At 41.0% G+C, this 24,111-nt stretch overlaps 3 protein-coding genes across 9 annotated transcripts in view; 2 read left to right on the top strand and 1 right to left on the bottom strand.

The window, feature by feature from the left end:
- USP45 (ubiquitin specific peptidase 45) overlaps positions 1–24,111 on the top strand; it is a 495,013-nt gene that overhangs the window by 421,461 nt on the left and 49,441 nt on the right. Inside the window, exon 1 of one of the 5 annotated variants that reach the window (XM_079327727.1) lies at positions 21,092–21,245. The exons of 1 other annotated variant lie outside the window; for it this stretch is intronic. The gene's annotated coding sequence lies outside the window, so the exon portion shown is untranslated. Of the gene's footprint in view, positions 1–21,091; positions 21,246–23,790; positions 23,910–24,111 lie in introns of those variants that run through there. 3 more of the 5 variants (XR_013776915.1, XM_079327725.1, XM_079327729.1) reach the window with 3 other exon arrangements.
- CCNC (cyclin C) lies at positions 1,186–17,558 on the top strand. 3 transcript variants are annotated; one of them, XM_079327932.1, is made up of 12 exons: positions 1,186–1,340; positions 2,219–2,325; positions 5,796–5,880; positions 6,126–6,195; positions 7,631–7,682; positions 10,275–10,330; positions 11,596–11,631; positions 12,926–13,017; positions 13,743–13,810; positions 14,080–14,159; positions 15,027–15,145; positions 15,805–17,558. In XM_079327932.1, exons 1-12 carry the CDS (start codon positions 1,309–1,311, stop codon positions 15,857–15,859), a joined length of 852 nt encoding a protein of 283 aa, XP_079184058.1. In that variant the 5' UTR covers positions 1,186–1,308; the 3' UTR covers positions 15,860–17,558. The 3 variants fall into 3 exon arrangements, with proteins under 3 accessions (XP_079184058.1, XP_079184060.1, XP_079184059.1); XM_079327933.1 differs by lacking the exon at positions 1,186–1,340 and adding an exon at positions 1,384–1,733; XM_079327934.1 differs by lacking the exon at positions 5,796–5,880 and having other exon boundaries at positions 1,243–1,340.
- On the bottom strand, positions 19,088–21,776 carry TSTD1 (thiosulfate sulfurtransferase like domain containing 1). Its single transcript, XM_079327960.1, has 4 exons — positions 21,542–21,776; positions 21,243–21,398; positions 20,867–21,026; positions 19,088–19,503 (listed from the first exon to the last, which is right to left on the bottom strand). Exons 1-4 carry the CDS (start codon positions 21,636–21,638, stop codon positions 19,440–19,442), a joined length of 477 nt encoding a protein of 158 aa, XP_079184086.1. The 5' UTR covers positions 21,639–21,776; the 3' UTR covers positions 19,088–19,439.

The raw sequence follows: 24,111 nt of genomic DNA, 5'->3' as shown, positions 1-24,111 counted from the left end.
AATACCACTGTGTCCATCCATCCTGGACAGGGTTAATTTCTGCTGTAGCCAGGGCAGGCCAGGGCCAGGACTTAGAGGTTATTCTATGCCACTTCATGTCATTTTCATGGGACAGGGCAGGAAAAAGGCTCACCTGCAGGCTGGGATAGCACTGCAGAGGTAGCGGGTGGGCATTGATGGGGATTTCCACAGGGTGAGCAACAAACTTTTGTTTTCTTGTATGCTCTGTCATTAGTACTGTTGCTGTTACTGTTCATTTCTTATCTCATTGCTGTTTCCAGGAAATTATTCTCTCAGTCCATGATCTCTACCTTTTGTGCCTCCAATCCTGCTCTCCAGCCACCCACAGGGGAGGGACAAGGGGATGGGGAAGTGTGCGAGTCATGTGGAGTCTGGAGTAGTGGGGTCTGAATGCGACCTTCATGAATATAATTTCCAAAACATGACACCATTTTACCCCGTGCGTCTTCCCTCTCTGCTTCATTGTTGCTAAAGAGAACTGAAATTTCCCTTTAACTCACCTGTTGCCAAGTTTTCAAGTGTGTGATATTGATATATCTCAATACGTTTGTTGATACATCTCAGATCCCACTAAGAAGCTGAGATCCACCACAGGAAAGAGCATGGAAAGAAAGAAGGCCCATGTACTTCCTTTTTATTGTTTAAATTTATAGTTATTAAGTAAATACCTCTAGAGGCTTTCTCCAATTAGGAAAATTCCTGCATAGAGCAAGCTGAGCCGTGAAAACTTGAGAACAGGCAAGTTAAAGGGAAATTTAGGTGAAGTAGAGGCAGCCCAAGACAAGTAAGCTCTGGATCTTCCTGGCTGCTTACAACAGGGATCTTATTGGAGAAGCAGCGTTTTTACTCTGACAGAGGGCAGGTTTGGACTGGCTATAGAGATGGGATTCTCTCCCTGTGAAGGCGGTGAGGCCCTGGCAGAGGCTGCCCAGAGCAGCTGTGGCTGCCCCATCCCTGGCAGTGTTCAGGACCGTGCTGGACGGCGCATAAGCGACCCGGCCTAGTGGCAGGTGTGCCCGCACAAGGGGAGGGCTGCACCGGGTGCTTTGGAAGGTGCCTCCCGGCCCATCCCGGTCCGTGTCCCGGCGGCGGCCAGCGGCGCGGCGGGGGCCGGCGGGGCGGGCGGAACCCGCGCGCGGGGGAACGGTTCCCCGTGCCGCGTGTTGCCGGCCGGCGGCGGCGGCGCCGCCTCCTCCTTCCTGCTGCCGGCGCGGGGGCGGCGGCGCTGTGGCGGCGGGGCCGGGGCATCGCGGGCCCGGGCGCCTCCTCCCCGCTCCGCTCCTTCCCATGGCCGGCAACTTCTGGCAGAGCTCTCACTAGTGGGTGCCGCGGCCGCGGAGCGCGGGGCGCGGGTGCTGCGGGCCGCCGCCGCTCTCTGTCCATTCATTGCCGGGCCGGGCGCGGGCGCGGCGCTGAAGGGAGGCCCGGGGCAGCGCCGGGCGGGCGGCGGGGCCTGCTCGCCGCGGGACGCTGGCGGGAGCCGGCCCCGCTCCGCCGCCGCCTGGGAGGCGTCCGGGCGCTCCGGGACAGGGCCGCGCAGCCCGGGCTCCAGCGGCGGCGTGCGGGGGCTTGGTCCCTGACACGCTTGTCCCCAGCGGAGGGGCAGCCGGGACTCAGCTTGGGGTGGACATTAGGAAGTGTGGTTGATAGTGGAACGGAGTGCCCAGGGAGGCGGTGGGGTCACCGTCCCCGGAGGAGTTCAAGGAAAGATTGTACGTGGCACTCTGTGCCGTGGTGTAGTTGACGGGGTGGTGTTCGGTCGTGGGTTGGACTCGATGGTCTCGGAGGTCTTTTCCAACCTAATTGATCCTGTGATTCTGCCCTGAAACTTCTCATGCTGGGCGCGTCAAGGTTTGAATGCTGGCCCGTAATGAAATGGCTACAAAAAAACCTTGTTAGTCACCGTCAGGATCTAAGATCTGCACAGCCAGCTCAGTTTGCTACTGATAGAGGCTAATCTCAGCCCCTGGAAGTTCATGTTTTGTTATTTGGTTTTTGGGGTTTTTTTTTTTGGGGGGGGTTTCAGTTGTCTAACTTTTGAAAACGCTGAAGAACAGTTGCTTAAGAAGATTGTTTGTGGTTTTGTTAAAGGCCACAAGCCCTTTATCCCCGAGCCTTAATTCATAGTCTCTTTGTACGGGAGACATTCAGTTTAATGTTGGTGAAGAGTTGCTGAAATTATTTTCTATTCCTTTAGCTTACAATGGATTTTGGATAAGCAAGATCTATTGAAAGAACGCCAGAAAGACTTGAAATTTCTGACTGAAGAAGAATATTGGAAGCTACAAATATTTTTTACTAATGGTAAAACTTTCTTTATTTTTGCCATAAAATATGTGCAATATGTGCCATGTCTAAATGGAGGTTTGAATTGCTTAGAGGATTTAGTGTTTTCCTTGTTGTATTACATGTACTTTTGCAGCCTCTTTTAACAAAGATGTGGAATATAAATAACATCATTATTTGTTAGTTGTACTAACACAATTCTAAGAGACCTTGCGTGCTAATTAGCTGCATACATAACATTTTAACTGTGATAGGATGAAACATTGAATTTTGTTTTCAAGAGGTTCTTATCAAAACATAAAAGAAGGAGAAGCAAGTAGCAACTACTAAGTTAGTGTATTAAAGGCTCAAGCATTAGTACTGAGCCTGGTTTTTTGGTGGTTTCTTAGGGTGGGGTAAGTATTTCAGGTGATCTGTACTGTCCTGTTAAACAGCAGTTTGGAAAGTTGTTATTTGTGTTCATTTAGATTCCCTGAAACCTGCAACACAGCCCATGTTTTGTCTTCTGACTGATTTCCCAGTACCAGGTGGCACTCAAATTGTCAACAAGTTTCTGAGAGCTGCTGGCAGGCAGCCTCTTTTCCCAAAGAATTTGGGACTTGTGTGTGAAGTTGTCTAAGATTTACTTGGTCTTGCAAAGTATTTAGCCATCCATGTTAATGGCCACACCTGAGGATATCAGATTACAAAGGCACTTAAAATTTTCTCTGTGCAATTGTTCAATATTTTAAAACATCTCCTTAAGTGAAGGATATTGCTAACCAGTAGTTTGTTTGTAAGCAGCTCTTTATATATATTTTTTTTTTCAGCTGTCCTTTAAAGTACAGAATGCTTGTTTTTTTCAGCTGTGTGGCCAGACTTGAGACAGAGAAGTGAAGTCACTTTCCCAGAGTCACTGGAAGATCTTATGTCAGTGCTGGAATGGTATCTGTGAAAGATACTTATCCCAGCTTCTCTCTTAGCTTAGTTATTTTTGTAACAATTGCATATGCTATAAACACCATCACTATGGATACCTCTGTGTTATCGCTTATAGGGCATCAGGAAACCAAGCTAGCAATGAAATCAGTTGATCCGTTCCTGAAATTTCTTGAGGTTAAAAGCAAATGTCATAACTCAATAATACAATAAGAGGCAAAAGGAGGGTTATGGATATTTCTAAAACTATATTTCTATGCTAATTTTCATGAGTATTAATTTGAACTGTGAAATATGCTTTTTAAATGTTTCACTTCATTGTTTTTCTTGAGTAAACAAAGCTTTACAAAGTAAACAAGTTAGTTTGTTACCTTGGTTTTGTGGTTCCCAGGGTCCTTTTCCTTGGCACTCCATGCCTCCCCTGAAGGCAGGTGAGTGACTGGGGGCAGCTGGAGAGCAGCTCTGCCAGCATCTCCCCTGTGCCTGTAGGGACACAGCCTACTCTGCAGGAGAGAGTGGTGCTGGGCTTTCTCCCCCTCTCTAGCAAAGAGGGAATGACAGTCAGGGATGCTCTGCTCAGGCAGAGCTTGCCATATTCAAGCCCTGGATGCGTTTTATCTTCACCTGCCTCTGAACACAGACCCTGCTTTGGGTCCCCCCTGTCTCCCATCTGCACTACCTGAGAGCAGATGAGGCATGGCCACAGCATGTCACATTCAGTGTGTGTCAGCCCAGGAGATGGTTGTTCCCTAAAGCAATTAAAATCTGCATGGAGAGGAGCAATTTCCTGCTGCTTCCTCACTGGAAAACAAGTGCAGTAGATCGCTAACTGTTTGTATGGTTCCCTGCAGCTATGGAGAGAAGGAAAAAGATAATCTTCTAAAGTAGTTTGAGAAAAGAAACTGATATTGATTTCTCTGTTTCAGCCACCAAGCCTTAACTGGTTTTGGTTGAGAAGTGTATTAGTTGTTTTTCCTTTTTGGTTTTGGGCAGAATCAGTAATGTTTATGTTAGAAGCTGCTCAAAATACTCAGATTTAAAACAACCTTATTTAAAAACCTCAAACCACTGAAATCACTTACTTTGTAAACATAGAGGAATAAATAATCTTATAGTTTATTTTAAAATATTAAAATAATTACAAGCATTGGACTTTTCCCCAGCATATACGAGCTTCCATTTCATTAAGTCTCTAGGCTCTTGTCCATTTTTTTCTTCTAAACCACACTTGATTTTTCTCTGACAGCAGATGGCTTAACCATTCCTGAAAATCCCATGGGAGTATGAAACATATTTGGAGAATTCTGTTTAGCCTAATACTTGAATTTTTCTGATGCCCTAGTAGTAGTACAGCTTTTTAGCCCCATGGTCAAATTAAAGACAAAAATTCTTTCCAACCTCCCAAGATAAGCTGATAAAATGTTTAATATTTGTACAGATATTGCATATTGGGTTTAACACCCTTTTCAGAACTATTTCTTATCCTACTGTCACTGTCAAAACTAGTTCCAATTTGGCATTCCTCTCTAGAAAAGGAATGATATGACACAGGGATTTAGCATTGCTTTGGGCCTTGACAGTGGGTGACAAATGTGTACCCTGGCTATTCACAGGGGATACATGATAAGAGCATGGGTAAAAATCTCTACTTGAGTGTGTTTAAGTAGAGATTAAGAATTTAGTGATGACTGATTTGCTTTTCCCACCAATGGTCACTGTCTTGGTCTTGCTGTACATATTTAAAATATCTACTTAAGTCTATTTTAAAATACTGGTTTTGACATTTCTCACGAGGGAGGAAAAAAAGAAGAGGGAGTCTTCACTCAGCCGAGCCGTGCTCAGAATAATGGCGGCGAAGAAGTATGGGAAAAATAACAAGTAACAACCTTATGTTTCACTGTGCCATTCTTTACATCCAACCCCTGCTCTTAATCCCAGCTTGATGAATCTAGTTTGCTTGGCACCTTTCCTTTGCCTGGGAGGCCAAACAAGAGCTACCTGCACAGATGACACCAGGGTTGTTTCTTGGCCAACTGGCAGAGGACCACCATGGTGGAGCAGCTGACTGCATCCTCTGGTCTCCCACCCCCTCTCCCTAGACTAAATATGTCATTTTTTTAACACCTGCTGCCTCTGCCAAATGTAATGACCGTGTTTGTGTTGGCAGCTTTACTTGTTTGAAAAAAACCCATCCATTTTGTGTGGCACTGAAGAGCTGAGAATTTATATTTCCTGTGTCTGAATTTCTTTTGCTCTAAAATGGAATATCTGAGCTTTACCCTTCTGAGATTTGTGTTGTCATCTTCTTAAAGGTCATACTCACTTTGTACACAATGAAGTCAAGGTGCCTTTTCCTTTTTGAAGGTGTCCCCAAGCTTCAGGAGGCAGTGGTTCTTCATCTGCAGGTCTGTAGGTTTACAGCAGTGTGTTGTCTCTCCAGAGCAACTGAACTGAGGGAGAGGTGCTGCTCCTTAGAGTCCCCAGCACTAGCCGTGTTTTGAGACCCTTTGCTATTTGGTGTCAAATTGTTTAAAAAACTCAACTCAAGCTTTTGTTCATTTTTTTTTAAGTTATCCAGGCTTTAGGTGAACATCTTAAGTTAAGACAACAAGTTATTGCCACTGCTACAGTCTACTTCAAGAGATTCTATGCCAGGTAGGACTGTTTACTATGATGGTACAAGAATAAAACATTTGCTAGGCACATTTTGGTAGCCCTTTAAAAATGCAGTTCTGTGTTAAAAACAGTGCCACTTTTGTTTTCTGGATGGTGTAAAGCTTTTATGCTTTAATAAAGTTAACTTAAGCTTTGCTTTTTCAAAAGGAAGTGTGGTGCTCTTGATAGATTAATCGTTCTACATGTATGAAACAACATATTATAATTTTGTTGTAACATTTCAGATATTCCCTAAAAAGTATAGATCCAGTATTAATGGCTCCTACGTGTGTGTTTTTGGCATCCAAAGTAGAGGTATGAAGTATTACAATTTTTTAATGTAACATTGTGATGTATGAGAGAAAGAAAACGTTTAGAACTTTAAATTTTTTGTCTTTCTTCATGCTTTGGGGGTTGAAACCTTCTCTTTTTTGCATAGATTTCTATAGCATTTAAGAAAAGGAGACAGAGAAGGCCTTCAAAATTTGTCTGAGTTACTAACACTGAAGTGCCTCTGAAAATGAAAAAAAAAATATTTTAAATGGCTCTTTCACTGTGACACAGTGTTTACATATTTACATACACTGTGTCTTAAATTGTAGATATCTTAAGCAGTGTCTCCTTTCTGGTGTGTTTCTCCTTATTTATATTTACTCAAACTTTAAAACATAATTGGATTTTTTTTTCCTAATTATCTTGTTCTGTTTCATATAGCAAGGGATCCTGAGAGTTTACCACACTTTCATTACTTGAATTAAAAGTAGCTCATGCGCTGTCCTTGAGAAATTATCATAAGGAACTGACCCCTTAGGGGTTGTGGTGAGAGGGCTCCATGCCTCCACCATTGGTACTCTCTTTTGAATGTGGCCAAGAGTTAGCATCAGCTGGGTGCTGCTATTAGTCCTCTCTAATGCAGCAAGTTTTACAGCTGTTTGAGAAATGTCTGTGTAATGAAAAAAGGTCAAATTGGCCAATTTATGATATGTTAGCACTAAGGAATTTTTACAGTAAGAACTCAAATACTTAATGGATGGTAGAAACAGTTCTACTAAACTAGTGGTGACGTGTGATACTGTTGTCTGTACAAGTACTGTGACACTTTTCAGTGTTTGGAAGACATCAAGGAAAAGACAGAGTGTTGGAGAGAGTGCTTTTTATCAACCTATTAGATAAGCCTTTAAGCAGACACAGACATAGAATGTATATACATAGATGTACCTTAAATTAGAAGTCTGTGTAGCCTTCCTAAAGCTTCTGCAGCTTTAGGGGGCAGCACTATTGATTCAGCTCTGAAAGAGTACTGTATACAGAAAATTTTCAGCTCAGTGACTATCTCAGCACAGGAGCTAAGACTTCACGAAAACGTAACTAAAAAAGGTAGCTAATGGCAGGTTTCTAAAGACAGTTTTCTCTCAAAATGGGATAAAGAAAAAATTAACCTTCTTGATGCCCTTTATTCTGTTTTATGTAAAGAATGTTGGCCAACTGAGCTTTTATGGCTTTAGTACCTTTCATAAATCTTTACTGTTCCTCACAAACAACCAAGAAACTAATCAATGAAATGACTCTTAGGCAAAGAGTTTAACCCTGTTCACCTTAAGGAAAAAAAAGGGGGTGGGGGAAAGAACCAAATACTACAATACTGCAAAAAGAAGCCTAGTTTAGTAAGAAGCCATTATTTTAATTTGATAACAGTGTGAGTGTATGGTGTTTCAGGTGGTTCACCTCATTTACCATTCTTTTTCTTCAGGAATTTGGTGTTGTTTCAAATACAAGGTTGATTTCTGCTGCTACTTCTGTATGTAAGTATTAGTAATTTTCATTACACTCTAGTTAGGTATCTCAGTAGGGAGATCAGTTGGTTTATTTTATTTATTTATTTTTTTTTAAATCTAATTTTGGAGGACTATAAGAGTCAGTTAAAACCACTTAGAATAGCTTCTGTTTCCAAATACAGAGACAGAAGGGTCCTTTCTGTATTAGTTTTGGTTGATTTTAGTTGGAATTTATGCCAGGAATAAGTGAAAACAAAGTAATGAAATAAAACTATTGAAATTTATGAACAACCTCAAGTAGTAAATGGAATTCTGAACTACTCAAAGATAGAACTGGAAATTCGCGGCTTTGCCTGTTTAGTAAAGTATGGTTCTGTGGAAGTACCTATTTTAAGAATTTTTAGTAGGCTATATACCTTCAAAATTTTTAACATCTGTTTTCCCCATCATAAAATCAGTCTTTGCACATGATATTTATTTCTGAAAATACATTTTATAACTTATTGTTGATAATAAATTCATTAAAATTACACTGTAGTTACTTAATTCTCTATCTTTCCCACTTGCTTTGTATTTCCCAGTTAATGTAACATACATCTCATCCATCAAACTCTTAAAGTGATGTCTTCCTTAGCTGAATGCTATTATCTGACCCAGAAGGTCCAGCTGCTCTCAATGGGCAATTCCTGGCTGTGCTCTTCCAAATGTAGGTCAGCGCTTTCAAAATCCCTTGTAGCCGTTGAGGGGACAGGTGACTGGCTGCATCTGTAGCCTGGAGATGCATAGAGTGTATCAGTCCATGGGGCTGGCCATGTGACAGTTCTGCCACCAGGAATTGAAACACATCTCTGATGCCAGAATGACCGAGACCAGTACTGGATTTAGCATTGAGTTGGTGTTTTTTCATCAGAAGCATCACTGTGTGGAAGTTTTGATGCATCAGTGAGAAGGTTAGATGGGTTTTCGTAAATATGCATCAGCTGATTTTACTTGGACATCTAGTTCTTAGCTGTGCTGTTTCTCAAAATCCCAGTCTCAGGATCCTATAGAAGATTTTCCCCACAGCTCTTCTTCCTTCAGACCTAGGAGTCCTGTCAGCCCTGATGGGTACTGTGCACTGCATAGAAGTGGGGGAAAAATGCACCAGGCTTTCTCCAAGCATTTCTTCCTATATTCTACCTGGTTTTCCTTTACTAGAGTTGCTTCAGTAACACACAGCAGTTTTTGGGAGGTCTTAATACCAGGCAAGAAAAGATGAGGCAAGACAATTAAAAGTGAAAACAAGCTAAAAAAGGGGGTGACTAATGTAATATTGGCTGGTTTAAGAGGTTTGCTTGCTTTTAGGTAGGTAGCTATGAATGTTATTATAGCTTATAACTTACTGTAACTTACAAAGTTAATAACATTCGCTGCTTTGCAAGGAAGATAATCTTAGCAGGTTGTTGAAAAGGTTTTTCCTTTTCTTCAAAAGGTTTTTCTGCTGTTAACACATCTTGCTAAAATGACAGCTCCATGTAGTGGTTGTGTCTGCAGCTTGCTTTGTGGGAAAAATGCATTTTCTCCCCATCTTCTTTATCAACTTGGTATTTTTTTTTACCATGTACCTCTTCAGTTTTCATACATCTTGAGAAACTCTTTATTAATTCTTCTCTTTCTTGAAATAATTAAAATTTTTTCAACCAGTAGTCCTGTCTTGGTGTCCTACAATAAATTTTCTAACAACGTTCACCATAGGTCTAAATGGTGAATTCTTTGGTCTGGAGGACTAATACTGTCTTTTCTTTGAAATGAATACTGATTTTCTGAAAGTAATATTGATAATATAATTTAATAATACACTCTGTCATTAATATAAGGAGTACTGTCCACATGCAGGATGTTACCTGTTTTCCTTGGAGGACAAGGAATTAAAATAGATTTTTAAATATTTTACTTGCACAAATCTTAAATTTACATCTTCAAGTGTTCTTGTTTTCCTTTATTCAGTATTCTAACGTGAAATCACTCTGGTTTAACATACTCCTTACCAGTGCACTAACTGTACTCATTCTCCTTGTAAAACACATAAAGAATGCTTAAATATCTCAATTGGAGATCATCATTACATTACAGACCTGCAAGAAGTCTGGTTGAGCTCCCTTACCCTGCCCTTGGTCTTGCTTTTCTTAGACTTCATTAGTTCTTTTAAAATCTTGCATGTTGGAGCATCAAACTTATGTAAAAAATCCCACATGGAAATTCCATTTGGATTTAGTGTTGGGACTGAGATCCTGAATGTCAGTAGCTGGAGAGCTCTGTGAATAACTTGTGGGAATTTAGGTGTCCCTGGTTAGTTGGTGGTTAACCAGAAGACTTAATAGTGTCTAAAGCAGCAGTTGAATGTCTAGCTGAGTATCTGTGCAAATCTGGGTTTCGGATGTATTTCCTTTTCAGGATCTTAAATCTTGTAACTCATATCTTCTCTTGGAAATATAAACCTTTTGTACTGAAAGCCATAAACTGAAAAGTTGTGCTACCAGACAGATTTGAAGGACTATATACAGATGAATGAATAGAAAGGGAAAGAAGTAAAAGTATTAATTACATTATTTTTAACATACTTTTTTCTGTTTATTGTAGTGAAAACTAGGTTTTCATATGCCTTTCCAAAGGAGTTTCCTTATAGGATGAACCATGTAAGTATGCTACTTGAAATACAACTTGATCAAATTAATTAATAATTGTTAGCAGGAAAATACTTCTTTTAAATTCTAAAGAAGAAATATTTTCATACTCATAAGTCAGGGTTGTTCATGATTAGTTTTGTATGGAATATTGGGAAAGTTTAAAGATAATTAAAATCTTGTACAAACTCCTTTCCTTAAATTGTTGACAGGAAAGACAAGTGATGTGATAGGGTGACTGAAATGATAGTTTTCCTATAGCATGATGAGAAAAGAGATGCAGATTTTTTTGAATATTCTTGGTTACAAATACATTGCCCCAGGGAAAGTGAATGGCCTTTGCACCTGGAATGCTTTCAAGCATGCACACATGAGCAGTTGGCTTACAGATAGCAGTTTTAATTTTGCTGTAAAATTTAATGGTACTTGAAAAATAGTTTTTAATCAGTACTTAAAATTTAAATTTACCAGTGATTTTCAAGGTATTCTCAGTCAAAATACTGAGAAGTTTTGTAGTTTTTCTTAAAACCATTTTTGACCTGTGTGTAGATTTTTGTAAAGCTAAACATCTAAATAGATTTTGATTGACTGTAACAAATACTACTATTTTGTTGCTTTTTCACCCAATATAGAAAGCCAACTGATACATCAAAATATAAAATATCTTAGACCTTATAATAAAACTGCAGTGCTATTTTACAGATAAAGGCAAATGGAAGTATGTTTTGGAGTACTGCTTTTGTATAGCCAAAGTAGTCCAGTCTCTTCCTTGGTGTCACCAATACATCACCTTCTCTATTGAGAGTGAAAACTGATTTAATTTCTGCAATTGGGCAGAATATTCATGTGAAATTAAATCTGAAAATGTTTTGAGAATCTATTTGGCAAGTTAGTGGGCTAATGAAGACACACTAATTCTACAAAAGAACTTCTCTATTGCTGTGAAGTTTTTATGCACTGGGAGCAATTTGCTGCTACCAGGTGTTGAAACAAATCAGACAAGTGCTGCCAATGAAGCAGTCTTTAATAGCAAACTTGATGCAAAATATTTAAATGCATTGTTATTGAGACTGGAATTAAGTTATAATAGTGATAAGGCAATAGCCAATAATAGTTTTATTTTGGTTTGGTTTTGTAGTTTCAGATAAAATGCATTTAGGACTGTTAGAAATAATTGTTGAGAATTCCTGTGCATTTGTGATGTTAAATTGTGTCAGTTAATGCCTTCTGCTGCCTGAAACATGCTGCTTATTAACTGTGATTTTGCTTCCTTACAGATACTAGAATGTGAATTCTATCTCTTAGAATTAATGGTAGGTTGGATTTTTTTGGTGGAACTCCTTCTGTTTTTGTGAGAGATATGACTGTATCTAACTACTGATGCAGAGACTGGGATGTCAGTGTCCTTTTTTCCCTATATGGAATGGCCAGACATGACCATGAAGAGTTGTATTCTTTTCTATGTCCCCTTCTTCTTGCCTGGAAGAATCTGGGGCTACACAAATCTGTTCTAGCAGAAGGTGTGGGTACTGTCCCATTCAGGCTAGTCTTTAACAACCTAATAATTAAAGTAATCTTCTAGGAAGTGAGATGTGGATTTGAATCCTGTAAGGAAGAAACTGAATTCAGGCCTCCCATTTTCTGAGATGGTGCTGTAATTATTAGCCTGTTGGATGAATGGAGCACAGTGGGACATTTTCTTCAAACTATGTATTAAAAGAAAGGAACCATACCTGATTTTTATCAGAGTAGTTTTCTCACTGCTGTGTTTGCTTAGGCAGCTGAAAGGAAGCAACCCAGCTTCTTAGGGGGCTTTTGTAAAGTAGTTAAGCAGCAGATGAGAGAATATGTTTTTGGGAATTGAACACAGAGGAGATCAGATCAAAGTTTTTGTTTGTACCTGAAAGTTGTTTTAATACAGTTTTTAGATTCCTGTTTAGATTTAGTCCTTGATACCTTGATGCTATACATGGCAGTAACTCTTGAGGTTTGTATACAGGAGTTTTAGCACAAGCAATTGCATTTACAAGAAGTTATGTTTTGGGGATTCACTTACTTTTCAAGTATGCTATGTAATATATAGTGTATACAGTAACATTGTTTCACTTAAGTGTTCAGCACATGTAACTTAATGCAACTTTTCCCTGGAGTATCCACACAGTTGGCTGCTTTTAGCAAGAGGATTATTCTTTTTTGTTTACCTGGACCTGAAATGAGGGTATTTGAGAGCAATGAATTTTTCTTTTTTTCCAAACCAGCATCAATTATTTTGGCATGCTCTCCATGTGTGGTATTTAGTAGCAGACTGTTTTCTGGCAGCGTTTTGTATTTCCAAGTGGGAATTACGGGTTTATAAGCAAATGAGGTTTCAGTGTGCTGCAGATGTGACTTTCTGTGTCTCTTAGGGGAAGGACATTGACAGACTGGCAACTGTGCTGTGTAATGGTATTCTAGAGAGAGTGCTGCCCTCATTAGAGCAGAGCTAGGTGTTAGAATGCTACTTAAAAAAAAAATCAGTAATTGACTTGTAAACCAAATGTTTTAATATGAACTGACAGCATTCTCTGCATTGGAATCTAACTTCTGTCTTGATGACATTTTTTGTAGGACTGCTGTTTGATAGTATATCATCCTTATAGACCTTTGCTCCAATATGTGCAAGATATGGGCCAAGAAGACATGCTGCTACCTCTTGCATGGTAATGAAGACAATGGAAATAGTTCCTCCTTTCATCAAGAAAGCAAGTGTTTAACAGTTATGCTTCAAAGGTGGTTAAGCTTTTGCTGAACCAAGCAGGCTTAGCTATATTTGAATACAAAGGGTGCCCTAGTTAATCTGTGCAGGTATATCTCCCTGACTTAGCTTATTCTCCCTTTAACCCTATAATGATTTTACTTTGCAGTGGTCTAATTTTGATTTTTGAGACTAGTCCTAATAGCACAGTTTAGTCACATTACTGAATAGTGACTATGAGTGGAAGAAATTTGTTTCTGTCAGCATTGTCTTTTTATTGTAGCATGTCATAGGAGGTAGAAGCAATATATAGGTTTTTTAGCTGTGTTAGCAGAGCTCTTAATCTTCAGCTGTTTGAAATACAGAAAGACAGTAGAAGTGCTACTTTTGTTCTAGCCCTTACTTATTTCTGAAACAGATAATGATTTGATGGTATACATACACATCCAGAAAGACATGTATGTACCAAAATAATGTTCCAAATAAACTGTGACTACAGGGAAAAAAAAAAGGGGAAAAAAATTAGGAGATTTTTACAAGGGAAAAGATCTCCTTGATGTTTTGCCCTGCAGCCTCATTGCTTTGACCATCTGGAAAACTGACAAAGTATTTGTAAACCAATAGCAGTTTTTGAAAGAATACAGTCTAAAGGTGAATAGGAAGATACTTAAAAGTTCTTTTTTTGCACAGGAGGATAGTGAATGACACATATAGAACTGATCTTTGTCTGCTGTACCCTCCTTTCATGATAGCTCTAGGTAAGTAATAAGTAATGTCTCCTAATGTTTAACTGGATGTATTTTGTGCACTGTCCCATTACAAGCATTCCTCAGAGTGTTCTAAGGTGCTTCAAGTTGTGTTTCATACAACACTGTAGCCTTGCAGCTTAAAAATCCTTAAAGAAAAGTCAGATAATTAATCCTGAGTTTTCTCTGCTGAACTGTATAAGATTTATAAAAAATTAAATGTTTCTAACTGTATTGGGAGTGTATCTTTGTTCAATGTCCATGTCACCTGATCTTTGCAGCTTGCCTACATGTGGCCTGTGTTGTCCAGCAGAAGGATGCAAGGCAATGGTTTGCTGAGCTGTCTGTTGATATGGAAAAGGTACTCTGGTTTTTATTCCCACCACTTGTTATGGACTGACCAGAAATGGCAGTCATGGTCATTTTTACATATCCACAATACTGATTTGAACTTGAAATTCAGTGATCTTATTAGATGCTACTGCAGCTAGCCAGATCTCTTTGGAGACAACTTCAGATTATTTGATTATTAGCCTGCTCTTAAAGTAATTCAAAACCATTGCATAACAGAAGAGCATTGCTGGCATTGCCTTTTTCCAGACAGAAATATAAAGCCAGTATCTTTTACATTGTTTGCCAGAAAACCTTTGTATTTTTGTGGTTTTGGGCTTTTATTTTTTCCCACACTGTGTCCCTAATATATATAGGAGCATCAATTACTGTATTGATGGTCCATGGTCATATGTTTTTGCATGTTTTTGGTGCAAAAAGAAGTGGGAGATGTTGGAATTCAAAATGCAAGGAATTCTCAGAACACTGGGCTTGTAAGCCAAAGCTTAGAATTAAACTTTTCTGTATTCTGTATTTTCTGTATTCTGTATTACTCAATTGTGTATTTTCTCAGGAGCTTAGTTATAATCTGACAGTAGTTGCAAATAAATAAATAAAATTTTATAAAGCTATTTAGTTTGCAGAAGAAGAGAAGCAGTAAATACAGTGGAAAGGGAAAGTATTCTGTTCAGGCTTCAATTCACAATTAGACAAAAAACCTAATTAAATGCTTTTTTGTGGCCAGATTAAGTGTGAGACAGTTCTGTTTATAATACGAAAATTGTGTTGTTTAGTTTCACTTTGGGACCTTTTTAGTTAATTACACACTTAAATGGGTTATGACAAAGATAAAATAAGGTCATGTCTGACCTTAGGATCTCTTTTCCTTCTAATACAGATTTTAGAAATAATCAGGGTTATTCTGAAGCTGTATGAGCAGTGGAAGAACTTTGATGAGAGGAAAGAGATGGCTACTATTCTTAGTAAAATGCCTAAACCAAAACCACCTCCAAACAGGTATGGTACTTTGATATTACACCTTTCCTATGGAAAAACTAGACTACGGTTTTAAGATTATGTAAATATTTAATTCAAGGTATAGTGTATGTTTTTACAGTGCAGATGTTTCTGATACAAAACCAGCCTGATTGTTCAGGAGCTAGTGGGAAGCACAACATTCCTTGTCTTATGGAGAGTGTTAATGTGATTAGAATGTGATCAATACAGCTCAGCAAATGTAAGGAGCCCCAGTGTGAGGCTCCGTGGCTGGGCCAGTCGATGGAACTGGGCCTGCTTGATGTCATCTTTAATTACTGTGGTTAAATATCACTGCTGGGAAGCTGCACATGCAAATTCCTGTGAACATGCTTATGTAATGTGAACTTCACAGTGTTGACTTCAGAAGTAGATTCAGCAGGCAGCTTCATGGGCATATATTGAAATTATTATTCACATAAATATGGTGAAGTTATTTATGCATGCTGAGAATAACCTTTGCATTTTTTTATGAAACTGAGCAGAATATTTTGATCTATTTATGTATATGTTGAAATCTTTTCTTTCAAAAGGTTTTTATTACTTTCAGAATACTGTATTTTTTAATTTACAAAAATAGATAAAAATGTAATGTGATGCTTCTTATTGAAGAGACATCTCTTTTTTTTTTTCTTCAACAGTGAAGGAGAACAGGGTCCAAATGGTAGCCAGAACTCTAGTTATAGCCAATCTTAAGGCATTCCAAAGAATTCCTTTATGGACCACTTTGACTCAAGACATCCTGGGATATTTCCTGTGTTCATGAAATGGACAGAAGGTTTAGTAACATCTCTGACAAAGAACTCGAAGAATAAATAGCTTGTTTGTGTCAAGCATTTTGAAAGCTTTTTCTCTAAAACTACATCGTTTTCTCTGACGCTGGAGCAAATGTGCTAAGATTTTTCAGTGTAAGGAATCAAACTTTAAACCAAGCTGCAAAAGATTAACATTTTTCACTCAAAACAAATAGTTCATTATTGGTTTTATTTGTGTTGAAGTGAACTATTTTTAGAGCAATGTAATCCAAGGCCTAAGTGTAACTGTATTAATGACTTGTGTTGTCTTCATTTTGTTTGTGACTGAAGGAAGATAGTGCACTCTTAGTTGAATCTATCCATTACCTTCCATTTGTTGATTTAAAAAAAAATAAATACAGATTCTGCAACAAGTAACAACAGTCCTTCAGAAACAAATGCGTAGAGGAGCCTGTAAAGAATGTTGTTACAGTTTTAATGAAAGCTGCAGGAAAGAAAGTCAGTTTCTATTTTTGGATTTTAAAAAGTTGTATTCCTCAATAGATCTACTTGGTTGTTTTTGCCATGATACATAGTAGCCCAGCTTACCAGAGAAGTGCAATATGTATAGTGATTCTGCAGTTTTCTGAAACATTTCAAGTGTTAGAAATTAAGACAACCCAACATACTATGATTTTTTTTTTTCAAATAAATGTACTGTATGGTACAATCGGAATATTTTGCAATCAAGTACAAATCTGGATATTATTGCTATTTTTATGGTGGATTTTTTTTTGTAGTAAAGATATACACTGTTAGTCTGCCTTCACTGTTAGTGTGAATTTGTGTGGTTCATTAGAGAGTTTATTTAAGAGGATCAAGTGTTTGGTGAGCTTCATACTGGCTAATTTTAATTGGGATGTTAGGAACAGCTCTAGAATAACTGAAATGGGATTCCTTGGTTAACTTTGTGCTGGAGAAAATGAGATTTCTTCAAACAGAAGGTCATATCCTGCGTTCCTTACTCAGGCAGATATCCCACTGAAGACAGGAATTGGCCTTAATTGATTTATTGATTTTTTTTAGATAACTTTGTTTCTAATTAAGTTCTGTACAAGTTTATTTTGAATGATAATGCCAACTTGCTCAAGTATAAAAGCTGAATGATAAAGTTCAGTGACATTGTTCTCTGTTGTTTTTTTTTTGTTTTGTTTGTTTTTTGTTTTTTGTTTTTTTTTTTTACTGCTCTAAAATACTGGAGGGAGATTGTTGAAAACACGTGCTTTGTGATATGTCTTGGTTCAAAAAACTGGCCCCTTAAAAAACCCCCACCTGTTTGTGCAAATACCTGTCTTTGTAATTAGCTGGTCATTCAGTGAAATAAAACTGAAGAGTTTTTGTATGTAGCCCATGAGGCTACTAGCATTTATTTCTGTTCAGGTTGTTTCCATTAACCATTATGTGAACCAGCCCCAAACACTTTGGTGAGGTGGAAAAAAATACACATTTTGGTCTTTGCTACTTGGTTGCCATTTGATCCATACCTTTTATAGACACTTGATTGATGAAGTGGAATTTGGCTATTTTGCTTTCATTTGAAGTCTAAAATGTGCTATTTGTAATGTGGAGTTGGGGAATAGAAATAAATCAAAGCAACTTGACTTCTGTTGTGTGGAGTTCTTAAACAGGAACTATTCTCTAGGTAAGCATCTGTCTTCTCACACATATCATGTAATCTGCCAAGAAAGTTCATGTTTTGGAATTGGGCAATTAATGAAGAATTCTGGCTAGAGTGAGTAAATTTTCTTCTTGCTGCTGGAGTCTATGCAGACTTTACTTCACACCTAAAGCACAAAGGGACCTAAATCTTGGAGGTCAAATGTCAGGCACTTCTTGATGGTACCTAGAAGTTTCTTAAGGCATTTCTCTACTGGGAAGGTAAGGCTAATTTTACCAGTTTTGATTCCAGTAAAAACAGTGAAAGGCAATAAAGTGCAGTCAAAAGAGCTGGATTCAGTGAAGACAGTTTTTAAAAGATGTAATTTTGAACAACAGGTAATGGAACATACTGTGAATTCAACAGTCTTGCTACTAAGCAGGCAGAAAAAAATCACATTTCTTGTGCTTCACTTCAAAGGAGGGGTGCATAAAAATGTGGTATCTCATTGAAAGAAAGGTAGCTGAAAGTCTTTGCAAATTATATGGCAACAGGTGCCTTTCAAATATCAAAGCAAACACGAGCCATCTATGCCAAAAAGACTTAAGGAAAAATCCCAAAGGAAACAAACTGGATCAGACAAGTTAACTCAAACCCCATCATTTGGAAAGCAAACTAGAAAGGATCATCTAATTTGGCAAACTACAAATAGTTTGAGAAACATCTTGCAAAAAGCTCCCATGATTAATGAAAAAGGAAAATAAAAAAAAAGGTATACAGTAATTTTCTAATTATTAAAAAGCCAACCCACAACCCCACAGTTCAGAAAAGACAGCAGGGGTCTAGAAAAATGGGTGGTGTGAAGACTGATAGGTGACAACTCCGCACTTCTGACAGAAGCCAGAGCAGCTGATGAAAAGAATACAGGACAAGTGAGGAAGCAAAAGGAAAACTGCTGAGTCTGATTGAAGTTTCTGTTGAAAATTTACAAATACCCAAATACACTATGACGTGCAAAGCCTGGAGCACTCTTGAGTTGTAAATGAGAGTAACCTGGAGATTGTATCACTACATACTAATCCTGTTTTATGCTGTTCCTCAGGTGTTTATTACCAGTTGCTGCCAAACAGGAAATAATGGGCTAGATAAATCTTGGTGTAACACAGAATAATTTATTTTTTGTGGGTAGGTAGTTTTAGGTGTTCCCAACAAACATTAATGTAAGCTACATAAGGAAGCATTGGTTGCTCCTGACTGAGTTTGGCAGATTGCCATACTTTGTTCATTTGTTTGCTGAAGTTTGGTGGCTTGATCAATACAGCTAAGCATGATGAATTATACATTTAATGAAATAATTTCAGTGGTTCTGAAATCCTCTGTACAGTCTGACCTTAATGATCTTCAAAAGGCATCACTAGTCTTGGTGAGGCCTGGCATAACACAACCAGCAGTGGGTTTCTGTTGTCCCCTTGACCCCTTAATACTAGAGTATCTGCAGTTTGACTATTCTAAACAAACTACCCGACAGAGGTATTTGAGAAATAATAATTTTATTTGTCCTATCATCATTAGTTAAACAGCCATACAAAAAACATCATACAAAAAAGTAAACATAATCTGCACTTAGGTTCTTTTCACATGCATTCACCAAAACCATAACCCAAAGTAAAGTTTGAAAGGTTGAGCAAATTTAATGTTCTCTGTTTGTGTTGTAATCTTCAAGTATAATTTAAACCAGTTGATAGGCATGGCAATTTTAAGGTGAATGTCCATTTACACAAGAAGCCAGTAGTGAGCTTTATTATGGAAGTGGAATGGATGTGGTTTGCTAAAACCTACAAACCATCCTGATGCCTTGATGGGGTAAGGGCTGGGGCTGTCATCTTCATTTCTTTTCTGGAGGTTCATGTTTTACCCAGTCGTCAAAGCCACCACCATACTGCTGAACTCTGAAAATGTGCAGAAGATACCTTTCTCAAGAAGAGTCCTTCTTAATATTGTCTCTTAAGAGGACACAGCAAAAAAACTGAACCAAAAGTAAAAAATAAAGACCCAAAACCAAAACCCCACAAACAAAAAAAAAACCTACCAAAAAAAAGAAGATAGAAAACACAGAAATTCTCTACAACCATATATGCTTGTACCTAGTTGTACCTAGCTTCAATAAGCCAGATGGACATTCCTTTTTAGTCTAATACTGCCTGCTTCCATGCAGTGAGTTCTGTAACTCTTTTCTTCCAAATGACGATGCTGGAGTTCAAACATCAGGCAAGAAATAACAGCTGGATCAATTAAGCAGTTGCCAGTTCTTTTTTAAAAGAGTGAGAACAGACTCACAGCACTGGGAGATTTTCATATCTATTTATTATGTTTAATACTTTATTTGGTTGTCACCAAATAAACCCAGCACACTGATCTTTACTTCCTTGCAAACCTACATGCTCTAATAGGACTGACATCAATCTGTGCAAAACTAAACTCTGAAAAACAAAAATCACTATGCAAAACAATATTGACTCTTTCAATTAAGGCAGCAGGAAAAACAGGTAGCAAAGGATATTTTTTCCTTTGAAATGAGAACATGCTCCCATACTTTTGACTAGAATTAATATGAATGTTCCAGTTCCTGAATTGCAGTTCAGTGAAAACATGAGCAAATAACCAATGTCTAACATTTTATCTGCAGTCTTCAAGACAGCAAGGCACCTTCCAAAGATAGGTCTAACAATTCCGCAAACCAAATGCTGCATTTCACTCTATCCTCATCTCATTGTTTTGTTAGCTATTGCCTTCACTGCTTTACTCCTGGTAAATAATCCAAAGCTTTACTGGAAGTGAAGGCATCCTTTGTCAACAGTGAACTGTACAGGTGGAACTGCAATTCAACAAAGGGCATGGTTTCTTAAACTATTTAAGATTATACTACTACCAAAGCAAGCAGTTTTCCACCCTTCCAATCTTCCTGCATCTCAGGACTAGTGCTTATGGAGCTCTTTAAGGAAGAAACATCTCAGCAAGGGAGCCCTAAGATGCAGAAGGACCCTTCAGTGGCAGCGTGGTCTTGCAGCAATTTGTGTCATCAGCGGCACATGTGCAGAGCCACTGGGAGCTTGTTTCAGAGGGTGGGATATCTCACTTAGCTGCAACACCCAGTGGCAACCTTCAAGGTTCAGTGGAGACAGGAGGAGGTGTGTAATGCAAATACCAATTCTTTTGTTCATATTTCACATGGAAATTTTTACCCTTGCCCACAAGATAGTCTGCTTAAGGGGGGAAGCAGAATTAATCCCATCCTTACACACAAAGTCATACCTGCTGAAACCCAAGGACATGGCAAGACCAAGTGCTTGTTTACTTCTTGTTCCTGCTAAACAGGAGAAAACCACAGGGTCTGACTTGGATGGCATCTTTTGATTATACTGCTGCTTGAAGTCCGTTGGGTCCATCTGTAGAGCTTCCACTAATTCACCCACTGGGAAACACAGAAAACAAGCTATTGTTTATTCTCCATCCACAGACAGATTTACATTGCAAGACTTCTAATTGCTCTGGAGGGAAAGCTCAGCTCATTACATGCCAGCAGCTTTCTAGCAGCGTTGTTCTCTGCTCAGTCACCAGCACTTGACCATTCCAGCCAGGAGGAACACACAACACCCGAAGCCGGCACAGGGCGGCGTTGACAACTTACGCGGTATGTTGATGGACTCCGGGATTTTTCCAAACCTGTCGATCTCCCACCTCTCCCGCACATCAATGTGAAGGACGTTGGCCTTCTTTAAGTCTTTGAGCTCCTGGTAGGAGAGGTTCGGCTCCTGGGCGGCGCACAGGCCGCGGCAGGTGGGGCCTGGGGGCGGCACGGCGGGTCAGCCCGGCCAAGGGGCAGCGCCGCCAAACGCAGCCACACGGGGCCGTCCCCGGCCACCGGCCGAGCCCGTCCCCGCCCGCCCCGGACAGACCCATCGCCGCCCGCCCCCGCTCCCCGCTCACCGGGCTCCGCCGCTCGGCTCCAGCCGCCGCCCGCCGCCCGCAGGGCCCGCGCCGCCCGCCACCAGCCCCCGAGCCCCACGGCGGCCCGCCCGGCCATGGCGGCCGCCCAGCCAGGCCCGGCCCTGCGGCGGGAGGAGACACCGCCTGCTCCTCAGGGGCGGGGGCTCGGCGCTTGGCCGCCGCTCGCCCGCGCCGGGGAGCGGGGAGGCGGCCGGGCTGGCCCCGCGTGGCACCTGCCGGCCCGGAGAAGCCGGGTCACACAGACACCGCCTGCGCTTTCCGTCCGTCCAGCATTCACCCCGCATTGCCCGGCAGGGCAACTTCTACCGGCCAACCCAAACTGTCGAGGCCTCTCAAGGTACCAAAGGCTGGGAGATTAAACAGAGATGAGGAATTTTGATGCCAAATCCAGTTTAAGAAACCCCCAGCCTCTGAGTGTTATGCTGAAGAGAAAAGGTGATTTTAGCACTGGCCTGTGTCACTTTCACCGCTGTCCCCTTACAGCCAGATGTGGTCCGGGCACTAATCTCCTTTCTGCTGACCAGCGAGAGGATGTGAGGGAACGGCATGAAGCTGCATCACAAGAGGTTTAGGTTAGATATTAGGAAAACCTTCACCCAGAGGGTGGTCAGGCACTGGAACAGCCTCCTCAAGGAAGTGCTCATGGCCTCAGAGCCACCAGACTTCAAGAAGTGTTTGGACAATGCTCTGAGACACATGGTGTGAGATCCTTGTGCCTGTACTGTGCACAGTCAAGAGTTGGACTTGAAATTTGTATGTCTCCTCCAGATCAGGATAGTCTATGATTCAATGATGCCTGGTTTCAGTTTTGAATGTTTCAGTTTTGAACCAAAACCCTAGTTTTAGTTTTAAAAGCTGTCCGTCTTCTAGCCACAAGAAGATGGCGAAGATGTATGTGAGTGGAGAAATGAGGGTCCTTCTGTTCCACACATTTTGAATCAGTATACTGTATTTACAGCATACCTTTGTAGATATGTTACATACCAGCAATTTTAGTCTTTAAAAGCAGACATGCTGGACCTTTTAATAAAAGATGCATTTTGAGGAGTAGGTTATTGTATCTTTACTAATGAGACTTTTCATTCTCAAAACGAGAAGAGAGTATTTCTTGGTACTGTAAAGTGTGACAAATTGAACCTGGCACATATAACTAGTTCACTAGCTGCCCTTCTGCCAGCCTCTCCATATGGCCTCCCTGACAAGCATTTGCAAATTGTCTGTCTGAAGCAGTGTATCTATATATGAATTGAGGTTTAACGCATTTTCCACTTCCCACAAGGTAACGACAGAATACTTTACTTCTAGAAATTATCTTTTGGGGTATAATTTACTGTATATTTTATCTGTAGTAAAATAATGACTACAGTTAATCTCCACTTATTGCATGTATAAAGACCATAAACGTTTAATATGAAGCACCAGAACACTTGTCACATGAAATGCATATTCCCAGGAAGAAGCATTTTTATGGTTTTGATTTGACCCTGGATCATATTAGGGACAAAAAGAGAGAACACACTAGCTTATTAGCTGAAATAGGAAGCATTCACTAAGCCATCTTATGAAAGACAGAATTTGAGGTCAGAACAGATCAACTTGGCCAACTCCTGCAGCTTGGTGGAGAGGTGGGAAGCAGCACATTCAATTTTCCTTTTGTCTTCAAGGCTGCACTTAACTCCTCCTCAGCAGCTTCCTTCATTTCACCTCTTCACTTGACTTTCCAGTTCTGTACAGCCTCCCACACTCAAACCGAGTGGCACCCAACCCAGTTTCCAGTAGTTCCTCCCTCGAGTGCTGGACACCCTTTCTCTGCCTGCCCTCGGAGTGGATATGCTCATTCGATGCTGTTCTCCTCCCAGTCCCTCTCTCGGTGGCTGCCTCGAAAATCCACGCAGGATCCAGACCCTGCTGCATAAACTCTGGGCACGACTGTCCACAGCCCTGCGCGCTGGCAAACCTGCTCTTAGCGCGCTGCCCACGGGCACAAACCCAGCGCAGCATCTCCAGCCCTTTCAGCAAAACTCAGAAGTGAAGGTCACCCCACCCTTTGCCCAGTTTCCAGGGCGTCCTGCAGCCAGACCTGCCGCTACCTGTTGCCTCTCAGTGGGCCCCGGTGCGCTCCCGGGCGGCCCCGCTTCCCCACCGCCCTTCCCACCTGGGAGACGCGTTGCGCCCTGGAAGCAGCACCAACGCCGCTCCCAGGCGTGCGGCCGCCCCGGGCTCCGCCGGAGCCGCCCGGGCTGCGGCTGGGGCGGGGAGCGGCGCGGCGAGGCCGGGGGCGGAGCGGAGCGGAGCTTCCTCCGCCGCTTCCTGCCGCCGCCGCCGCGCCGCCGCCGCCCGCCGCTCCGTGAGTGCGGGGCGCGGGGAGGGGGCGGGCGGCACCGCGCGGGGGGCGCCGGGGCCGTGCCAGGCCCGTCCTGCGCAGCCGAGGGAGGTGGCGGAGCCCTGGCCGCGGCCGGAGGGTCGGGCCCGGCCGATCGGCCCCGCCATGACGGCGGCCGGGCCCGCGGCCTGCGGAGCTGCGTCCCGGGAGGCGCCGGGCGGGCGCG

The sequence above is a fragment of the Erithacus rubecula genome, assembly GCF_903797595.1.
Source record: "Erithacus rubecula genome assembly, chromosome: 2".
Lineage (NCBI taxonomy): Eukaryota > Metazoa > Chordata > Aves > Passeriformes > Muscicapidae > Erithacus > Erithacus rubecula.
Note: the sequence above shows the minus strand (reverse complement) of the source record. Positions and strands in the feature narration are given on the sequence as shown.